Below are 21,125 nucleotides of genomic sequence, written 5' to 3'. Positions count from 1 at the left end.
CACTACACTGAAACTCCTCAAATGAAGATTATTCAAATATTTCTCAATCCAAAAGGTTTAACAGCTGGACACAAGATGTCTCCTACTTCACTGAAAAATCCACCGTCAAGAGTTTCATGCGCTGCAAGTTTCCACATCACACTTGTGCAAGTTTCATGATTGGCTCTAAAGTAGTCGTGACCTTTAACCTCCAGGCCAGTGACCCGAGCATCCTCTTGAACTTGAACTCAGATGCTTTCTGACCCACTTTGGCTCCGGAACCGAAGCTTTTACATCAGGGGAGGTTACAGAGGAAACAAAACAGCAGAGCAGGGAGTGAATGAGGTGACAGGTAGAGGGACAAAACTTCAAAACACGCATGACATCTCTGGGGCCACATTCCTGTCTCCACACCCACAGCGTGCTGCCTTCAGGAGCATCCTGTAAACCTGCACATCTGAGCGCCAAACGCACAGAAAGTCACTTTACGTCAGAGAGAGCGGAAAGTCTTCTATTTCCAAGCACATTGATCTTTAAAACTGCGAATCGCGAACAACAACTCGCGTTACATCATTCTTACGTCATCTATCAACAAGCTCACATGGTCCCCACCCACTTGAACGCCACATGTTGCCAATTAAATCGGGGGTTTTTGTTCAATAGTCACACTTTTTCCTCCAGGAGATTTTTAAACCACTTTTCTCGTCATTTTAAGTGTTTTTCAGGAGAAACTCTCGTATTTCCTGCAGCGCATGAACGCAGGTCAGCTCTCAGACAGCTGACAATAACAAACCCTCCAATAATAAACCACACACACTAAATTAATCTGCTGCGCACTCTGTCACTCACAAAACCACAAATCTCTCTCGCTGATCTCCCAAAGTTTGACACTGACTTGACTCCAGAGCTGCTCCAACTCTCATCCTGCACTTCCAAGCTGCGTAAAGTGACTCCATGTGAATTAACTGCTGGTTTTTTAATCTCCTCTTACTTCTCGGTGGAGGTTTGCTGATCAGATCCGCGACGTGCCTCTGCAGCCGGGCCACTCTGCCCTCCAGCGCGCCGGACCGGTGGCAGACGGACACCAGCTCTCCCTCCAGCTCCTCCAGGATGCTCACCGAGTGCCGGGACAGATCCGAGAGCTGCCGGAGCACCGAGCACAGGGTGAAGCCGCACACGTCCGCCAAGTCCCCGAAAACCTCCGCCTGCTGCCGCCGCCGCTGCTGCTGCTGCTGCTGCGGCTGCGGATGGAGCTCCAGCAGCCTCCTGCCGTCGGGCTTGCACACATCTTTCGGAAGTATCGTCCGCTTGCAGAAAGGCATTATTCCTCTCCCTGAAATTGATAACAAACTCCGCAGATAGTCAAGTTATATTCCTGTGGTCCTTCTCCCTCCGGTTGGCGCACAGACGCATGCTACGGATCCTCCGGGAGGAAAAACTCCGCCGCGTTTGGAGACGCTTGGAGCGAGTTGCGCGTCGTGCGCCCTCATTGTTTTTGACTGCGAGTGAGCTTTTCTCTTTTTTTTTTTAGCCAGTGGAGAGGAGAGACTCAGCTGCTGGGGAGGCTGCTGTCAAGGTGCCCGAGGTGTATCACATGTAACATCCGGTTTGAATCTTCAAAATTAAAGCCCAAATCCCCCCAAAATAAATGTGCCAAAATGGATTTCAGGATTAGTTGTGTGGTTAAAAAGTCACATCTGCGCACACACTGACATATAATATTATAGACTGTATAAACTAAGAGCAGAACTCCATGATACACTAACCACACTGACCCAAGTCATTTGAACACAACATTAATAAAGTTAAGATTAAACTTAAACATTATTACATTTGCTTCCCTTTTCTGCATTAAATTAAAATCAGTTACACATATTTCATACGCAGGTCTCTTGGTACTTTGCAGCTTCTTCTAGAATAAAAACACCATAAAGAGATTGAATATAATTTAAATGGAGAAAAAACGATTAAAATAAGAAATAAGAGTCAGTAAAATACTCTTTAAAACATTTAAATATAATATATTATACTTTCATTGTTATTTTTTGGGGTGAACAATTCCCTACTTTCTATGTTATAAATGTAATATAAATGTTATATTTCATTCATGCGTGCTTTTATTTTGAAGAGAACTCGCCCACCATCTTATTTCATCTTCTTCGGCTTGACGCGGCGACGCGGGGCGCAACAGTCTGGTGCCTCCTGAGCAGGAGACCTGTCTGGAAGAGGAGGAGGAGGAGAGGAGGAGAGAGATGGAGGAGGAGGAGAGGAGGAGGAGGAGAGGGAGAGGAGGAGAAAGATGGAGGAGGAGAAAAGGCTGTCCAAACACTTTAGGCACATTGGCTTCTTACTTTGAGGCCTCTTAGTTCCAATTAAAGGAAATAATAAAGCTGTAACTTCCTGTAGATCAGGGTGGGTGACAGTTTTATGACCTCCCCAGGAACAAGAGAGACATCATCATCATCATCATCATCATCATCTCTTTGCACGATCACCGATCACGTCTCCATCTTTGACAACCGTGATTGTAACTTGTCGCGTAAGCTGATCGAGTCTGAGTCAACTTATCGAAATGTTGACGCTGATACAGGAAATAGAGGGAAATTAATTGATAGTTATCAAGTATTTTTTCAAGTCAAAGTCCAGCTTCAAGTCTGCTCTTGGTGTTAGTGAAGTTGACCCTGAAGGCATCACATTATAAACAGTCGTCCACACACATCAGTCGAGGCGTCAGGGCGTAAAGACGAGGTTGATTTCAACAACCGGGTCCAGAAATGAGGAGACGAATCAGGGGGGAGAAAATTCCAGAGTCACAGACATGGATCACTGTAGCCCCCCTCCTCCTCCCCCCTCCTCCTCCTCCATCTTCCTCTCTTTACTCTATAAACTGAGAACAGGTCCAGGCCTCCACTCATATTTCCAGATGGAGGCGAAGCGCTTTGAATACATAACACATTTCTAAGATCATACAGGATCAGAGACTGTAGACGGAGACAGACGTCCCTCCCTGACATAAAAACCAACCCAGACACAGGCCTGAGATCACACATTTAAACACTCACTGTTATCTATCCGACACATTGTACTATGTTCAACTTTTTCTATCAGTCTGACCCTTCGTTTGACTTCAGGGGGGTTAACTTCCTCTGAGTTTGAACATGGTTGGAAACATGATGTCAGAACACAACACAAAACGAAGTTTGTTTTTAGACGTTTTAATGCGGAATTATCACATTACGTAACCGAGTCACGACATTTTGATTCGATTTCACTGCGCCGCTCGTACGCGTCGGGTGAAAAACAGTTCCTAAAGCAAACAACAACACGGAAACTCCTCACGATGAGGTCTGCGGATGAAAGACAAATCCCTACAGCCGATATCTCCAAAACTCAGCGGCTCACATCCAAACAATTTAGATGGATAAGCATCATGTTTTGTTTTGTTTATTTGGGTGGCGTGTCCCTTTAATTCAAGACCTATCAACTGGATCTGAAGCTTTTCACTGCACCTTTTGCACGCTTGCAAAGGGAAGTGTCTGCTTTCCCGCCTTTTCTTTGGAGGCCCTGAACGCATCTCACCTCCGAGCCAAATCTGTCTGGTTAACCAACATTACCGAGCCTCTCCGGCTGGATTCTTTGCGGCCACCACAAAGTGACAGCAAGTGCACGGGGGGAAAAGAAAACAAGCAGAGAGCGGCGGTCAGAGTGTCTCTTTAAGACGTATCATCTCTGCAGGAGCCTCTCGTGACGTGGCCCCCTGGACTCCCCGGCCGAGGAGAAAGGGTGGAGGAGCTTCATCGGTTTCTCTCCTCTTGCTTCACAAATGTTCCCCCCCACCCGGCCAGCTGCTGCTCGCATCCTCCGCCGTAAATCTATCAATTATAATCTGTCCTCTGTTCACCTCCTCTCATGAGAAATGACGCATGCATTAAAGAGTTTAATTCCAAAATGAGATTTGAAGAATGGAATACTTTCTCCGATTCAATAACGCTGCTCAGATGAATTCCGACTGACTTTTTTTTACCCACATGCTGATGTTTTCTGTCGCTCACCCGTGATTATGTAACATCAGGGACGTGGTTGTGGTTATGACTCAGCTTTGATTTCCTTCTGTTTGTTTGTTTGTGCATTAGGTTCATTTTCTAATATATATCTGTCCATAAATGTTTGTCCGTGCGTCAAACGACATCATTATTTGTCTTTTGTGCGTTCAAAACTGTAACAAACTACTGAAATGAACGTTTTCTTTAAGTATTTTTTTGGCCTTTATTGATAGCACAGCTGAAGATATGACAGGAAACAGGGTGAGAGAGAGGGACAATGACTCACAGCAAATGGTCCCCAGGCTGGGACTCAAACCCAGGGCCGCTACAGCGAGGACACAGCCTCTGTTCATGGGACACCTGCTCTACCAACTGAGCTAAACTGTGCCACGGCTCTGGTCAAAGTTCGGTTAATCTTAGGAAGCACCAGAATGACAATGCGGAGTCGATATCTGCACGTTTGAATGCAAGCTGACCCGATAAATTAACAATGTATTACTTTAACCTTTTCTTTTTTTGATAACGATGTCTGGGAAGTCACGATGAACCTGTGAAGTTCTCATGACAAACTTCATCTATCATTTCCATACAAGGGAAGCCTCGACAACTTCGCGGTCCATCGTGATAGGTGCCTTGCTTGCTAGTGTGCTATTTATTAACAGTATGTTCAGTCGACTGTGTCTATGTTTTTCTTGTAGATGGTGTGTAAAACAAATGGCCAGTGGTGGAGCAGATGCAGCGGATTGGGAGCTGTAGTTTCCCCGGTAAACACACCTATACGGGACAAGTGGTCCCAAGAAAAGCAGCAGCCGAGCTGGAAGGAGGCCGAAGAGGTCGGTGTGTTTACTGGGGCAACCACAGCTCAGAAACCACAATGTCAGAGCTGCATGAAGAACAGACAGAACAGCTACACATCAGATGCTGTACACTTGCTCCGCTTCATCAGGCAATTCATGAAATAATCTTGAATACCAGTTCAGATTTGTTTGTTTTTACTACTGTAACTGATCTGTAATGTCATGTGAAGCTAAATGCAGCTCTTGATTGATTATGCTAGCTTTCTAGTACAGTAACGTTCAGATATTACATGTTTTTCTTAATTTCTCCAGGATCAATCAATCAAAAATGTCAAAATCTGAGTGCCGTTTAAATTTCTATACTTTCATCAGTGACCCGGGGACACCGCCTCGCGTCGTCGATCCAGCTACCATTGACAACTTGTCGCCGCAATGACGGAGGCGCCACTAAACACTCACCAGATTCGTATCAACAAAACCTGCAAAAATGATGCATCTCAGCTCAACTTGTGTCAATTCTTCAGATGCGCATATTGACCCAAGATGGCTGCGATTACATGTCATGACAAGTGTACTCACTGATTGATTAACGATGCTCCCGTGTCTCCTTAGAACTATACATCAGATATCGATTAGGAATCGAAACAACCTGCTGCGAACAATATCTGCTCAACCTCGTGTCTTTTGTTTTTTGTGTTTTAGACAATCAGGGGTGTTTTAACAGCTCTGACCTTTGACCTTTTGTATGTTGGTTGTTTCTAACATTGATCCAGGACGTTACACCCTTTTTTTCTCACATGTCTGAAAAATAAAGAGGAAAAAACAGCGACTGGAGACAAACATGCAGCAGGAATATGTCTTTTTGTCTTTGTTGTTGCTCCCCACATTCATCAGCCTTCTCCGGGTTTTTATCTAATTGCGAGGAAAAAGCTCTTGTACCTCGTAATTTATTTCACTTTGAATCATCCTGTGATGACTCTCCCCGCCCTGTCCTTGTCAGCTGAGGAACAAACTCTTCCATTTTACAGCTGCAGACGCCTCCTCCCGCCGCTCGACGTGAATTTACAGCAACGGTGACGTCTCGCTTCTCTGCAACACTTTCCAGGACTCTCCACTTTCTCCCGAGCCTTGTGAAAACTCCCCGTTCCTCTTCTCGAGGTTCGTGAAAACGTACCCCTCCTCCCTCCCTCCCCCTCCTCAAAAAAAGCACATCTGGCTCTCAGAGCGCCCCCTGGGCCCCCTTTAGAGACCCCTCCCAGACGTGAACTTGGCCTACCTAAATGTTTTTGTTCATGCAGTCTGTGTCTGTCTTATGGAGAGGGGGGATGGAGAGAGAGCGAGCAGGAATTTCAACATAAATGGGCTCTTATTGACACAATTGAAAACATCAACATGAGAAACTGTGTGTGTGTGTGTGTGTGTGTGTGTGTGTGTGTGTGCAACGGACAGCCGGCATGTTGATATAAACTTTATTGTGCGAGAGAGAGCTCCAGAAGGACAGAAGAGGTGGAAGGGAGCGGCCGCATTACATCATCCGCACAGCTCAGCACCCAATCGCATCACTCCGGCCAATCAGTTGCCACGACAACCAAGGTGCCCCCTCGGTCAATTAAGCCACGAGGCGGTTTTGCCAAATCGGCAAGATTTTGGTTTCAAACTTGTCGTAGAAAAAACAAAAAGCCCCGCCTTCGCCCGCCGACTGCATCTGTCACCAAGCCAATCGTCCAATCAGCCGGCAGTCAGTCAATCACATGGAAGCAATTGATTAGAAACAGCTGTCCTCACCCACACTCCCTCCCTGCCTCCCCCTCCTCTTCCTCCTCCTCCTCCTCCTCCTCCTCCTCATCAGATGACTGAGTTCATTGTTTCAGCGACTCAGCCCACTTCTCTGCGCTCGCGCAGGGAGCACGCTCCAAATTTACCTCCATTACTCTGTCCACTTTGACTCCCTCCCTCCCTCCTCCCTCCTCCCTCCCTCCCTCACATTGTAGTGGTAGTATTCAGTGTTTTTCACTCCGCTGCAGTCCGTCCTCACTTGAATCAGCAGGGTTGGCATGGAAGTCAGTGACGAATAGTTTGTTTCAGTGGTCACCAATCAGAGCACAACACACCGCAAACAAATAAACTCATTCAACAGCCACCAGCTCAAAGTAGAGTGAGTACAAAATATAGAAGACCACAAAACATCCTGATTCTCTCACATTTTAACATTTGCATAAGAAAACGTGAAGTAGCACAAACAGAAAGAGAAACTGTTTCCAGGGGACTCTTAAAAAGTGTTGGACAATGCTCGGACACGAATGGGCAGCACCACCACAGCTATTCAGTCTGCCAGAAAAAAAAGATTTAGTGTGTCCAGATATATACAAACGTCTGATGCAGGACGCCAAAAACACCCGGAAGTCCAACACAATCCAGTCACATTCTGCCGTATGCGAGCCAGCAAGATTTTTGGGCCACAGTGCAGAGGAAGATACGACACATGATACTGACATACATTATTATGCTACGTCGGATTGTGACGAGCATATGAGCGAGAGGGTAAAAGTAAAAAAACCCGACTCCTCTGGCAACAGCCTTCCTTGGGAAAGTTTTCTTAATCTGTTTGTGTTTTGTTCATTTCAGCTCTCAAGGCCACCGTAGCCACAAGATGAAATAACAAAGTAATGGCTGAAAAACCTTGAAAGGATTAAAAGTAGACACTTTTTTCTCACTTTTTAAGGGGTCAGAAGCCAAAAAAAAGGTTGGTAAACCATTGTTTTATTGCCTCGTTGAGATTAAAGTTTGTTTTTCCTGGATTGGGTTGCACCATCATCCATAAATCCATCACTTCAGTCGTGTTCTTACTGGGTAGTTTCAAACCGATGGTTAACTAAACCCTGTTGTGTCATTAAAAATGTGAGAAATGTCATAATGACTTATGTAATTTGTAAAATGGTTGCTATAGGAAGTGATTGTGTAAACAGGAAGTGCCGGTAGCAACATGAACTTTAGGACTCAGACAACTGGAACATACATTGTCCTTGTATCATCAAACGTTCATCATATTTAAGCTATACTTCACTCCAGTTAAAGACAGCACCATGGACAAAGTTATATGCACACATGAAAAAGTAATTATTTAACATTTAGGCTCAAACAATCTGTTTTGATGTCACCTAAAGCTGTTGAATCTTTGAAAAGTTTTAAATATTTCCAAAACAAGAGCGCTTCCTGCAGACGTTAATTTAGTTGCGTTGCGGTGAAGTTTTCATCTGCACACGCTGATAAAATGCCTCTTCTGTTTCATACAAAGTGTGCAGCATAAATTCATTATGCAGAAACATTTATAGTGTCTAATGTTTTCTTTGTTTTAATGCGAGTCTGTACGGCCGTCCTGCTCTGCGTTTTATTTAATTCCTCGGCGAGATAATTCAGCACGTTAGCTCTTTGACTGGATGTTTTTCTCTGTATTTGCTCTGCAGCTCACATTTCTTCTGCTCCTCTTGCCAACCAAACACACTTCAAAGCCTCTGTGTGACTCTGTGTGTGTGTGTGACTCTGTGTGTGTGTGTGTGACTCTGTGTGTGTGACTCTGTGTGTGTGTGTGTGACTCTGTGTGTGACTCTGTGTGTGTGTGTGTGGGTGTGTGTGTGTGTGACTCTGTGTGTGTGTGTGTGTGTGTGTGTGTGTGAATCAAATGTGATTGTTGCTCCACTCACAAGGGGATGCAGAGCAGGACCAGAGCAAAGCCTGCGTCTGGCGAGTCTCATATTTCAAATGTTCAAAGACTGTTTGTGTGTGTGTGTGTCTGTGCATGTGTGTGTTTGTGTGTGTGCACTAGAACACATTTGAAGTATTATTATGGTAAATACTTTAACAGAAGTTTTTCTGAATTCCTATTTTTGTTTCTTCAAAATGACCAGAAGCATTGGTCCCCTCTCAGATAGTGGAGAAATGTAGTGCCTTGTTGGTTCTACTGACGTGTATCTATGTGTGTGTGTGTGTGTGTGTGTGTGTGTGTGTGTGTGTGTTGTTGTTTACAAGAACTGCTCCCTGGCCAATAAAAATGGGGACAACACCGCCACATCTGATTTGTACATTTTTTAAATTTGCTTTTTGCTTCAGTTACAAATCTGTTGACGCAGCGTCCTCGAGGTCAAAGTTCATCGTCACGCAGGTGGATTCGAACAATCTCTTTTTAATTTGTATCTCCAGATATTTACATATTGTATATATATATATATATATATATATATATATATATATATATTAGATATTAAAGGATCATTCTCGGAGCAAACACACCCGACGTGTAATGTAATAACCGCTCAGTGCTCAAGAAAACGGTGTCAACTACGGCAAGCACAGTAGGTCAAAGTTAAACACAGAAGACTGTCTTGTGTTTGTCCAGTGACGGACATTATCGCCCAAAATAAGCCCAAACTTGTAATGAACTAGGGATGTGTCGTGATTTTAGAGTATTCAATTAGTCATTAATTATTTAAAAAAATCTAAATAATAGTTCTTGTAACTTTGGTTTTGTCTTAAAAAACATCTTCTTCATCACTTTTTCCCTTATTCAACGGTCACCTGGGACACCACCAGGTATGTGCTTCAGCATCGTGAGTCGCTGGTTATTGGTAGTTTATTTTAAGTGACTACGAGGAACTCTTAAGTGTTTATGAAATAGTCTGGTGATTATAAGTGACCTGTGACAGCAAACAAGACCATCAGCGAACAGACTGTTGTTTTTATATAGTTATCATTCATGTCTGTGCTCGGGTCTGATCACATATATCACTGTATAAAATCATATAAAACCTGATTTTATTGCGATTCACCCTTCTAAAACAAATGACTGCACTGCCAGCATGCATTAGCAAAATCTAGGCACTGGTGTCGTACCGCTTTTTGTCAAAGGAGGCGCTACAGTCGACAAAAACAAAAAGTTCCTTGTTTATATCGTGATTAATGTCTCTCAATTCAGGGTCTGCATCCTTCGAAGGACCCGGCATTTGCAGTCTTTGAAGGCGAGTCCTTCAGAGAGTCCTTTGAAGGCCACGTCAACCGTTGTTAAATGGGACGGTTTTTAGAGCATTTCCTGGTTGCGTCACCAGATGTTTCCGCCTTTACCCTTACGTTGCGATTTTTGCTGCCCAGGTTCACGAAATTGACCATCTCCGCCACGCAATGTCATGGTTTTCTCTTTCTTCTTTTTCAGGCGCACAAAGACTCTTGGGATATGTGAGGCCTCGAAGGATTATAGCGGTGCATCCTCCAAAAAAGTTGTGACAGCGTTGTGACATAATTGGCCTTCAAATGCTCCTCTGAAGGATGCAGACCCTGAATTGAGACACAGCATGTGTCACAGCGAAGTTGACTTTTGACCTTTCGGATAGCAAATGTCACAACTTCACCATTTTACCCTATTGGGCAAAACTCACCCATCCCCCACCCACCTTTATGATACATCAGTCAGATATAAAAACAATGACAGGGAACATTGCTACTCACTTTAAGTACATTTAGCTGGGAATAAAGTACTCATATTTTCACCGTGTGGCATTTGTAGTCTCACTCCAGTAAAGGATCTGAATATATCTTTGTCCTCGCACACTGTCCTCGCTGCTCGCTGCCAGGAATGATGGATTAGTGTACAGTACAGCGTGTCAGAGAGCAGACGGTCATGAGAGCGAGCTGCTCCCCTCGACACACACACACCGACACACACGAACACACCAACAGACACACACACACATTCCTGCCGTGTGTGTTGTGGTGTTTTTTTGCGTCATGTGTCAGTGAAGGGGTTGGAAATTAGAAAGTCATGAGGGAGACGTGCAGCGGTGATCTCTCGCTCTTTCACTCGGAAACACACACTCGCAGGGTGAGGCTGAAGGCCAGAATGGGATCCGTCACACACACACACACATAAACACACACTGAGGCGGTGTGTGTCGGGCCAGGTTTCTGCAGCGCCGAGCAGGCTGCAGCCCAGCAGTCACCATATGGACCTGTACTGAAGTCAGAACACGCAGAGACGGAGGGATGGAGGGAAAAGAGGATGTGGAGGAAATGGAGAGAGATCGAGAGAGAGATGGTGACTGTTTACCGGTGAAGGGACAGAAAAAGGGGAGGGACTGATGCAAAGATGGATGGAGCTATTTAAGGAGAGATGGAAGGAAAGGAAGAAAGGAAGGTTGGAGGGAGGAGAGGAAGGACGGAGGGGAGGAAAGAAGGAAGGATGACAGGTAGGAACCAGAGAGATGGTGACAGATCAGAGGAAGATACAGCACAGACTGATGCAAAGAAGGATGGTGGGATGAGAGGAAGGAAGGAGGGATGATGGGAGGAAATGGAGAGATGGTGACTTTACAGGTGATGGGAACGAAAAATGGAGGGAGGAGAGGAAAGAGGGAGGGAAGGAAGGATGACAGGGGGGAAATGGAGAGAGACTGAGAAAAAGGGAAAGAGAAAGGGAGGAATATACAGCAGGGACCGGTGCAAAGGACAAAAGATGGGAACTATTTAAGGAAAGGTGGAAGAAGGTAAGGAAGGCTGAAAGAAGGATGATCAAGGGAAAAATGGTTAGGAAAGAAAGGAAGGAAGGTTGGGAGAGGAGGAGGGAAGGAAGGATGACCAGGTGGAAGCAGAGAGAGAAGGTGACGGAAGGGAATAGAGGGAGGGCGAAGGATGCAAGGCAGGAAAAACTCAGAAAAGAGGAGGATGTAAGGAAGGAGGTCAGGATGGATGAAAGAAAGCAGGATCAAGGAAAGATGAAACTGAGGAATGAGACAGGAAGAAGGAAAGGAGGGAGCAGAGGGATTAGGAGACTAAACAGATGGGATGGAAACAAGAGGAGAGGATGGAGGGATTAGTCGGACGGAGGATGGACCGCCTGCAGGTGAAGGATTGAAGGATTGTTGGGTAGAAGAATAGATGCTTAGTGATAGTTACCAATGAAAAGGAGGAATTAAAGAGACATTTCACCTAAAAAAATGTGACTTTTATTGTTATCAGGCAAAAACTGCTGAATTTTTTTTTAAAGTGAGTGAAATGACATTTAAAAGATTAAATAAATGAATTGGGGACTTTGGGATGTTGATTTAAACCAACAAACCACTAAATAAAACCACCTTCAGCTTCCTTGAGATCACTTCCTGTTTTCAAAGTAAAAGTTTCGTGACATTGTAACCTCACTGCTTCAACACTTCTCATCAAATTTGAATGCAAGCGACACTAATCCAATCAAGGATGCATTCAAAGATGTGCACAAGACACTACAACTTTAACTTGCCCAAATAAATTGATTTTCACTCATATTTTCATGCTTCACGCAACATATTTGTATGTTAAAGTTGAATAGAGCACGTATAGTTTTACCATTTGTCTGATTTAACTCCTTCATCACTCTTCCTGCTGTGCTTTTGACTCCTGAGCTGCTGTAACTCGTGAGGTTTTCCCAGTGAGCAATCAACTGTCTCAACTAATTGGAATGCACCCATCATGTTTAAAGTCAACACAGGAATCACAACTTCTCCCGGATTGTGGAGATCCCATGAACCTCCAGCTCTGTGTGCAGGAAGCCTCGTTACCAAACCAGCAGTAAAAAGAAAAACCACAACGAGCCACCAAGTGTTTTGTAAATAACAGTTTATTTGAAAACCAGCGGTCAGCTGTCTGTGTGGCCAGTTTAGCTGCTGCCCTGCTTGGCGGCGAGCCTCTTGTCTCTCTCCTCGGCGATGGTCAGACGGATTCCCTTTCCTCTGGGCAGGGACACCCACGGCTTGTTGCCCTGGAGACGGAGGATGGAGAAGGCAAGTTATTAATTAGTGTTGATCAAAAGGAAGCTGTTATCACAGGTGATGACTGGGACATGGTGTGTTTTTGTGATTCGTTACTTCACTAAAAGGTTTTTACAATCAGGTGAAATGACCAAAATCACTTACATCCATTAAACTTCAGTACATCTTCCCCATTTATACATTTTACAATGAAGACGAGATAAAAACAGCCTAATTAAATCTTAACTTATTCAAAACAACATGCAGAAAATGGGCAACTATTTGTATGCGAGTTGTGGAGTTTATTAACTCGTCCCTGCATCCTTTCTTGCAAACTCAAGCACATGTTTAAGCATTTTAGGTGAATTTCCAAACTTTTTAGGCACCTGTATGTATTTTTACATCCATGTAAACAACCAAAATTATGTTTTAGCGAGAGTTTTATGAGACATTTAAAAAGGGGAAAGCTCGGAGTTACTATTAAGGTAATGGAATTACAATTTCAAGGAGTTTCAAGAATGTTATTCCAAATAAAAAACCTCTTTTCAAAATCTTGAAAACACCACATTGTAATTAAAGAAGCATTTATAAGGATTTCCAGCACCTGTAGAAAACGCTGCTCAAGTGATGAAATTATATTGGTTTGAAAAAGTGAATTTTTGATGGTTTTTGCAGGTTTTAAATCAGAAAATTGATCATTTGGGCGTAAATGAATCTAAATAGTGTTTTACTGCTTGCGAGTCCATTTATTTTGAAAACTGCTGTAAATAATTCTCAAGATTTAAGTTGGTTGATAAGATAATTGGCCTTCAACGACCCAGGCACTGATTGTTGGACATCCCCCGGAGCAGAAAACAGAAATACTGACTGCAGCCAAGAAGAAAGCGATAAAGCGTTCTTGGCTGGCTCAAAAATAAATAAAATCCCTCCAACCTATGACACCCGGCTGTCAGGGGTCAAAGGAACTCACAATGGAGGAAATCAGAACCACACTCGTTTCGATGCTGCAATAACTGGAATGTTGTTAGTCTGAAAAATAATTAAGTGCTGCCAGAACTATAAGAGTGATGACAGGACAAGCTTTGTGAAGCGTTGTGGCCAACAGATGCTCATCGCTCAACCGCGCCAACATTTATCTTTGGGTCAACGCTGCAGCTCGAGGTGACGACGGACGGCGGGGTGGAGGCCGTTGAATAAATGTCAGGCGGCAGAAAGACGACCGAGCTGCCGACAGCTCCAGTCACATCCACAACCACATAAATGTCAAGCTGCAAAGAGAAGAGTTTTTACTGCCAACGCTGCTCAGGTCAGGTCCTCTAATCATTTAATAGGACAGCGTTTATTAAGTCTAACGCAGTATGTCGCTGAATCTCTACCCATTTCTGTCAGTTAGCCTTCACCAGGATCAGAACTCAGCCTGGATGCAGGACAGATGTCACGTCGAGGTCCTTAAGGTTACTAGCTTTACATTTAGCGCCACAAACTTTAATATAGTATGTTTTTTGTTTACCCCAAGGAGGACACATACGCAGCCAGCCAACCAACACTTTTCATAATCCAGTGTACCGCGCGTCATTTTTTGCCATTTTAATCTCCTTTTTGTGGACATTAGTTGCCTTCCCGTACATCAGGAGCACTTCTCGGAGATTAATCCAGCACTTAATGTCTTGTTTTTATGGAATATTTCATTACAAGGCTGCAACTATTAATTATTGTCATTATCAATTACACTGCACATCATTTTCATGATTTATCGATTCAATGTTTAGTCTATAAAAATTCCCAAAAGCTCCAAGTGACGTCTTCAATTTGCTTCTTTTGTCCAAAACCCAAAGACTCTTCATTTATTGTCATACCTCTCAAAGAAAAGAAGCAAATTCTCCCATTTAAGATGCTGGAACCAGCAATTTTTGGGGCATTTATGCTTGAAAATGTTTTCAAAACACTTTGTTTTCTCTCGATTGATTAACAGTTTAACCTTGTCTTGTTTCTCACTGCATGCTTGGACAGTATTCACTATAAAAACATCCTTCATAGACTGAAGCAGACAGCTTTTATTTCTCATTTGGCTGAACTTCTACAGGGCTACCAACATTGTAAAACAAATGAAATGCTTTAATTAACTTGCAGGGCCCTCAGGAGGTTCAAACTGAAGGGAAAATTAACATGCGCTTGAAAGAAAGTGGTTTAAGAATATTTTTTACAAGATTTTCTTGTGAAGGAGCTCAGAACTTCTTAGAGGAATTGGTGGTGTATTTTCATTGCTGATCAAAACCAAAAACGTCATCATTGCTCCAGAAGTCGACTAAATTCTGTCCCAACTGAGACAATTATATATTCTGCTTAGAGATCAATTTAAATACCGATCCTGACACGTCTTCTGTGAGTGTCCAACATGAGAGAGGAGGTTATATAACTGGATATCTCTCCTCGTCCTCACCTTGCCAATGACGAAGATGTTGGAGAGCCTGGTAGCGAAGCTGTTGCCTGTGCTATCCTTCACGTGCACCACGTCGAAAGAGCCAGGGTGACGCTCCCTGTTGGTGATCACACCGATACGCCCCAAGTTAGCACCGCCGGTCACCATGCACAGGTTACCTGCAGAGAGCAGACGGAGGGAAAACTCATTTAAACTATCAAAACACACGACAGAAGTGAAGCTCGAGCAGCGACATACAAACCTACCAGTATCAAACTTGATGAAGTCTGTAATCTTGCCGGTGTCCAGGTCGATGCGGACCGTGTCGTTGACCTTGATGAGGGGGTCTGGGTAGCGGATGGTGCGGGCGTCATGGGTCACCAGGTGGGGGATCCCCTTGGTGCCGACCATGAGCTTCTTCACCTTGCACAGCTTGTACTGCAGACGGAGAGGAGGCCGGTTAGGAAACAGACAAGGTTACAGACTAATTAACAGATAGTCCGAGTCTGACATTTGAGGATTTCAACTGTATGTCGACCTCCATCAGCTCCATCTCTGTCTGCTGTGGTAATTCTTCTCACAGTTGAGGATTTTAAACCAGATTTGACCAAGATTATGGAGATTAGACCAGTTCAGCTGCCATAGCTGATCTTCAAATTTGGCAAGACACAAAAGGAAATCCTTAAAGCTCGTCTCACACCCGGTAAATCAGCAACGACTCTGCCAAAGCTCAAATCTGAGCCAGTTAACAAACTTCAACTCCCAAGTAACAACCACCTCCTCTAACTGACAATGTTGGTTATCCCATCTCCAATTTCTTGGAAGAGGATAGAGTCTTCTAGTTGTACTGGTGGTACTTGATAGTTAAGGCGTTAACATAAATCAAACTCATCTCTCAGACGTAAGGATGAAGGATAGTCATGTTTCTGTTCTTACCTTGGCCTCCTCGCCGGTGATGCGGTGGACGGTGAAACGTCCCTTCACATCGTAGATCAGACGGAAGTGCTCACCGGTCTTCTCGATGCTGATCACATCTGGGGAAACGAACAGGAAGAAGTCTTAGCGTCCAAATCAAACTTGTACAAAGTAGTACAAACCTCTATTGTATACACAAGACAGTCAAATGTCCTGGTCTGCCAATAAAGGCACTGAAATCTTTTCTCATCTTTGCAAACTCTTCATGTCAATCTAGATGTTTGGGCTGCAACTCACGCTTATGTTAAATTGTAGATTAATATGACAATCATTTCCTTGATTCAGCGGATCAGTTGTTCGTTCTATAAATTGTCGGAAAATGGTCAAAAATGTCCATCAGTGTTCCCCAAATCCCAAGACAGCATCCTGAAATGTCTTGTTTTGTCCACAATCCTAAAATATTCAGTTTACCGTCATAGAGGAGATTAATTGACAACTTCTGATCCACTCCAAATCTTTATTACCAACCACAAATCAGAGAAAACCAAGTGCATCATCAGTCACATTTGAAGATGAACATGTGGCTTTCTAACAGGACCGTCTCTACACTCATGTTCAGGTACCAGCAAGCTCGTTCGACAATCTTTTAGACACTCGCATGTAAATCCAGATATGAACAAACTTCAGAGCTTCATGTGACATGAACTCTTACAGTCTGACCTCTCCAAAGGACGACAAAACTCTACGTATGACACCGTCAGCACAATCTAATGAAAAGCAGTGGAAACATTTGAATCCAAAAAGCCAGCCTGAGTAATTTATGCTTCCTAAAATACAACGTTAAATAAGGCATCAAGTACTTCATATTCATCTGAAGCAGCATCAGAGTGTCGACTGTTCAGAGTTTATAAAACAGGCTGCTGTCGTCATGCTGTGAAAGCTTCCCCTGGATTTGGAAATTAAAACTGCACACCTCCATGTGAGGCTGTTGGCCAGCGTCAAGGTGGAAAGAAAAAAAACTGACAGGGTGACAGGTTTGAGAGGAGGCGTGACCGAGTTCAGACACAAACATCAGCTGCTCTGATGAAGAACCTGCTGTCCATTCTGCAATACGATTCCTGTCATTGCAGAAAAAGTGAAAGTGGGGAAAACAACATGACTACAGAAAGTTTAGGTGAGTATAAAGTGATGAGGTATCGTGTTCAATACACATTTGCCATCACATACGACTTTAATTCTCTTAAACTTGTACGTGACAGCACTGACGACGGAGATGGCTCAACAATGGAGGCGTTCGTTTCATTTTCATTCTCTTCCAGTCTCTAATACATCCAAGTGGACTTACAGTTGTCAGTTTATCCCAACACTCACTCAGGCCAATCAATATCAAAGCTTGTACACAAATAACTGGCTGCTATCCATCTCAGCCAAGTCCAATATTCAACCACAAAAAACCCAAAGTGACTGAACATGTGAAGGCTCGTCCTGTCTGACAACCAGCTTTTAGCGTCAGGTTTGATATCCAAGACGAAAGAAACAGACATCTAACAGAGAAACTCCCGTGAAAGTGACAGCTGTTGTCTTCAACTGCTCAACACTGACAGTTTCTAAACTCTGAAGAGACACTTTTATCTGAGAAAACATCTCGGCAGAAGCCGAGCGACAGTAAATAAAGTCTCATCTCAAAGTCACACTTCAGGGAATAAAAGATATTTTTGCGACGGCTCCGTGGAGCTCTTCCCAACACAGAAACTGATACTTGCAGTCAGAAACGTCTAAGAGTTAAAGATGGAGCTCAGAACTTCTTAGAGGATTGGTTGTGTAGTTTCATCTCATTCCTGATCAAAACCAAGTAGTCATCATTGCTCCTGTATTATTTATAAAGTTAAATGCTCCACATCAGCAACAGTTAGGTAGCCAACACATAAAAGCCCTATTATGCAGAATTTACGGATTATCTTTTACTAAACACTGGAAAACCTCCCACAGCAGATCTGCGCTACACTAAACGCTCGAACAACAAGTGAGCTCACCCATGAATCCAGCGGGGTAGGTGACATCGGTGCGGACCTTGCCGTCGATCTTGATGAACCTCTGCATGCAGATCTTCTTCACCTCATCCCCAGTCAGGGCGTACTTGAGGCGATTCCTCAGGAAGATGATGAGGGGCAGGCACTCCCTCAGCTTGTGGGGACCGGTGGAAGGACGAGGAGCCTGAGGAAGAACAAGTCTGATTATTTTAGGTCCTCAGATTAAATTTGTGTCATTACAGCCATTAGTTAATACCTTTAGGAGCCAATATCCAGTCTTTCTTCATTAATCTAACAGGTTTTAAGCTTCACTCCATCCAGGGCTGCACATTTAATTTTAATGCAACTATGCAGCATCTATTTTATTGTATAAAAGCATAGTGTTCGACAAAACAGCAATATGATTAAGTTCTGTAGGGCAGCAGAGACATCCTGTCCCATACATTGTTGTCTTTCGGATGCAAGAAAACATGATTGTTACTGCACCCAACAGATAAAAAATCATTTAAAAAGTTTTTTGTCATTGATAAAGTTGTTCTAGTGATTCCCACAAATCCTCATTCATATCACCATCTCAAAATCTGTTGATATACTTGAAATATCATATTTAGACCATATCCTGCAGCCCAAAAGAAACAATTCAAACATGTTTTTGTTGTATAATAATAAAGGATTACAGTAAAACACTGTCAGAAAGTTTCTCAGCTGGTGTTGAAGATAGAGATAAAAAAGAGCCAAAGTTGTAGAGTTAAAAGCAGCTCTACTGTCCTGTCAAACAGATGCATTCCACTTCTAATTTCATAGATTTTACACTCGTTGCATGACCACAGTGCATCTTCAAGTGCAGTTAAGTGAATTTCTACTTCAGTTCTCATTATTAAGCAAATTAGTGCCAGTTTACACCAATCAAATATTCAAAATAAACCCAAATTAGTGATCCCTGAATGTGACTGGAGGATAAATCCCCCAAAATAACTGAAAAACCAAGATTACGCTGTGTTTAGACAGTATTTACAAAAAAGGTGTCCCTGACAGCTGAGTGAAAACTTCAGTCTGCTGAACATTACATGTACATAAAGTCCTACAGATGCACACATTCAAAATTAACACAGCAGTCTACAGATACAGTACGATGTAGTGGGTTGTACCAGATCTATAAATGTGTTCATGTGAATTTCTATCAGTTTTGTATTTATTAAATTTCCACTTTGGCACCTCAGCACTAAAGTGAGAAACTTGTTTTATCTTGAGGATAAATCCATGATAGCTGCTGACAAACCAAAACGTACACTGTTCCGTTTACAGTTTATAACACTTAAGTATTCAACCTTCAGTTTATTAGCCTCAATTTAATGAAAGTAGCTATGAAGCATCCATGTGTAATATGTTAAAGCATGAGTGAACCACTTCTGCCAGCTGTACACCATCCATGAGAGTGTATATAATGAGCTCCAAACACACTACCTAACCTTATTAATATTACACAATAAAGGTAAGTTAATATAGAACAATAACACTGTTTAACATTAATATAATGGACAGTAGTGTTACTTACGAACACTCCGGTGAGCTTGTCAAGCATCCAGTGCTTTGGCGCTGCGACGCGCTTCAGGTGCTTCTTCGGTCCTCTTGCCTGAATAAAAGGAGCATTATGACGGTCAAACAACGGGACGAACAACCGGTAGATATTAAGAACCACAAGTGAATATCTGCGAGGTGGGAAACTCCGAACGTATACGAGTATAATCAATGAGCAGAGTTAGCATCTTCTGCTAACGTGCAGCAGGAGGGAATGCCGACTAGCACAACCGGCTGCGGCCTAGCTAGGCTAACATTAGCACACGTCTAACAAAAAACGTTGTAAATCCCACATTTACACTTTTACATTAAGCTTGAACACATTATAAAGAAAAATCGTCTGACATAAAAAAAACGTCTCCACTGACAACGAGTCGTATTCCGTTTATTTAGCAAGCTAACGCTTGTTAGCCACCGCTAGGCTAACGAGCCCCGGGTAAGAGGAAAAAACCCAAAGTGGGGTTAGGTCGTTTCAAATCATCAATAAAGAGCAACAATCGCTGCTTTCGGTTACAATTTAGACATCTACCATTTTATAAGATGTAGGATTTTAAGCTAGGACACATATGTTTGTGGTAGTACGACGGCAGAAAGTGATGTTTAGTGATTATTTCAGAGAGGAATCGTGAGGGAAACCTGCTCACCATGTTGGAGTCTGCGGGGAAAAGGACCTCACTTCTTCCGGTATTGAATGATAAGGCCGAGGACGGCAGACTGGGAGGGACAAACGGGAGGAAAGTCGCGATTCAAATAAAGCTTCACAGAATCAGTCGATATTGATGTTTTACGCTGTTAAACTGTGCTGGATTATAACTACATATAAATATTTATATTTTGAGGTAATTGTATTGAGTATTTCTGTGTATTTATGCCAGATTACTTTATACTTCCACTTGTATATTTTTATTCCAGTAGCTTATTTATTTGACAGCTTTAATAAGAAGAACTACTTTCTTTTCTTTCTTTTTTTTTTAATAAAAAGCTTTTGAATACAGGATTTGTAATTGCAGGTTACTGCAGTATTTGTATCCTGTAGTATTGTTAGTTTTATTAAAGTAAATGGTGTAAATACTTCATTCACCACTGCTGTAAATATGTTTTAATTGTCTTCAAAGTTAAGTTGGATGTATGATATTGATATATCGTAACCCAAATGTACGCACAGTATAGTCTACATTCCATTTATTCACACTGGTCAAGAGTAATATACCACAAGTCTGTTATCCTTTATTTAAATGTTTAATTTCTACTTATTTGTATCCTGTTTCTGTCTGTTTTTCTTTTTTCTTCTAGTGTGTTGAGGTTTATTTCCCTTTTCAGTAACAGTAACAGTGTTTTGTTGTGAGTGTACATTATAGATATATAAATATAGTAACACTTTCTAATATCTGTCATAGCATTAAACTAAACATTTCTATGTAATTAAACACATTTCAAGTATAGTGAATTAGACTGTAGTTAATAGTTGAAATGCTTTGTAACTATTTTTTAGCAAGTGCTCTTTGTGTTGCTGGTGTTCATAATACTTTATAACAATGTAAATGGTTAATTAATACTGTGTAGTTCATCCATAAACATCATTTTAATGGCCTCTAAAA

The 21,125-nt window shown here is 42.7% G+C and overlaps 1 protein-coding gene and 2 non-coding genes across 3 annotated transcripts; all 3 read right to left on the bottom strand.

Moving 5' to 3' along the window:
* Positions 1-12,437: 12,437 nt before the first annotated feature.
* Positions 12,438-20,251, bottom strand: rps4x (ribosomal protein S4 X-linked). Its single transcript, XM_030431772.1, has 7 exons — positions 20,172-20,251; positions 19,505-19,582; positions 17,953-18,133; positions 15,941-16,038; positions 15,271-15,442; positions 15,026-15,183; positions 12,438-12,596 (listed from the first exon to the last, which is right to left on the bottom strand). Exons 1-7 carry the CDS (start codon positions 20,172-20,174, stop codon positions 12,495-12,497), a joined length of 792 nt encoding a protein of 263 aa, XP_030287632.1. The 5' UTR covers positions 20,175-20,251; the 3' UTR covers positions 12,438-12,494.
* On the bottom strand, positions 14,807-14,878 carry LOC115590673 (small nucleolar RNA SNORD61). Its single transcript, XR_003985823.1, has one exon. It is a non-coding gene; the product is annotated as a small nucleolar RNA SNORD61 (small nucleolar RNA).
* Positions 17,711-17,785, bottom strand: LOC115590674 (small nucleolar RNA SNORD61). Its single transcript, XR_003985824.1, has one exon. It is a non-coding gene; the product is annotated as a small nucleolar RNA SNORD61 (small nucleolar RNA).
* Positions 20,252-21,125: the final 874 nt, after the last annotated feature.

This window comes from Sparus aurata, chromosome 10 (assembly GCF_900880675.1).
Source record: "Sparus aurata chromosome 10, fSpaAur1.1, whole genome shotgun sequence".
In the NCBI taxonomy this organism is placed as follows: Eukaryota; Metazoa; Chordata; class Actinopteri; order Spariformes; family Sparidae; genus Sparus; species Sparus aurata.
This window is presented reverse-complemented; position numbering and strand designations above follow the sequence as displayed.

Coding starts and splice junctions, on each gene's coding strand:
- rps4x (XM_030431772.1), bottom strand. Junction 15,184..15,270: donor CTTCATCAAGTTTGATACTG/GTAGGTTTGTAT, acceptor TGCTCTCTGCAG/GTAACCTGTGCATGGTGACC. Junction 12,597..15,025: donor ACATCTTCGTCATTGGCAAG/GTGAGGACGAGG, acceptor CTCCGTCTCCAG/GGCAACAAGCCGTGGGTGTC.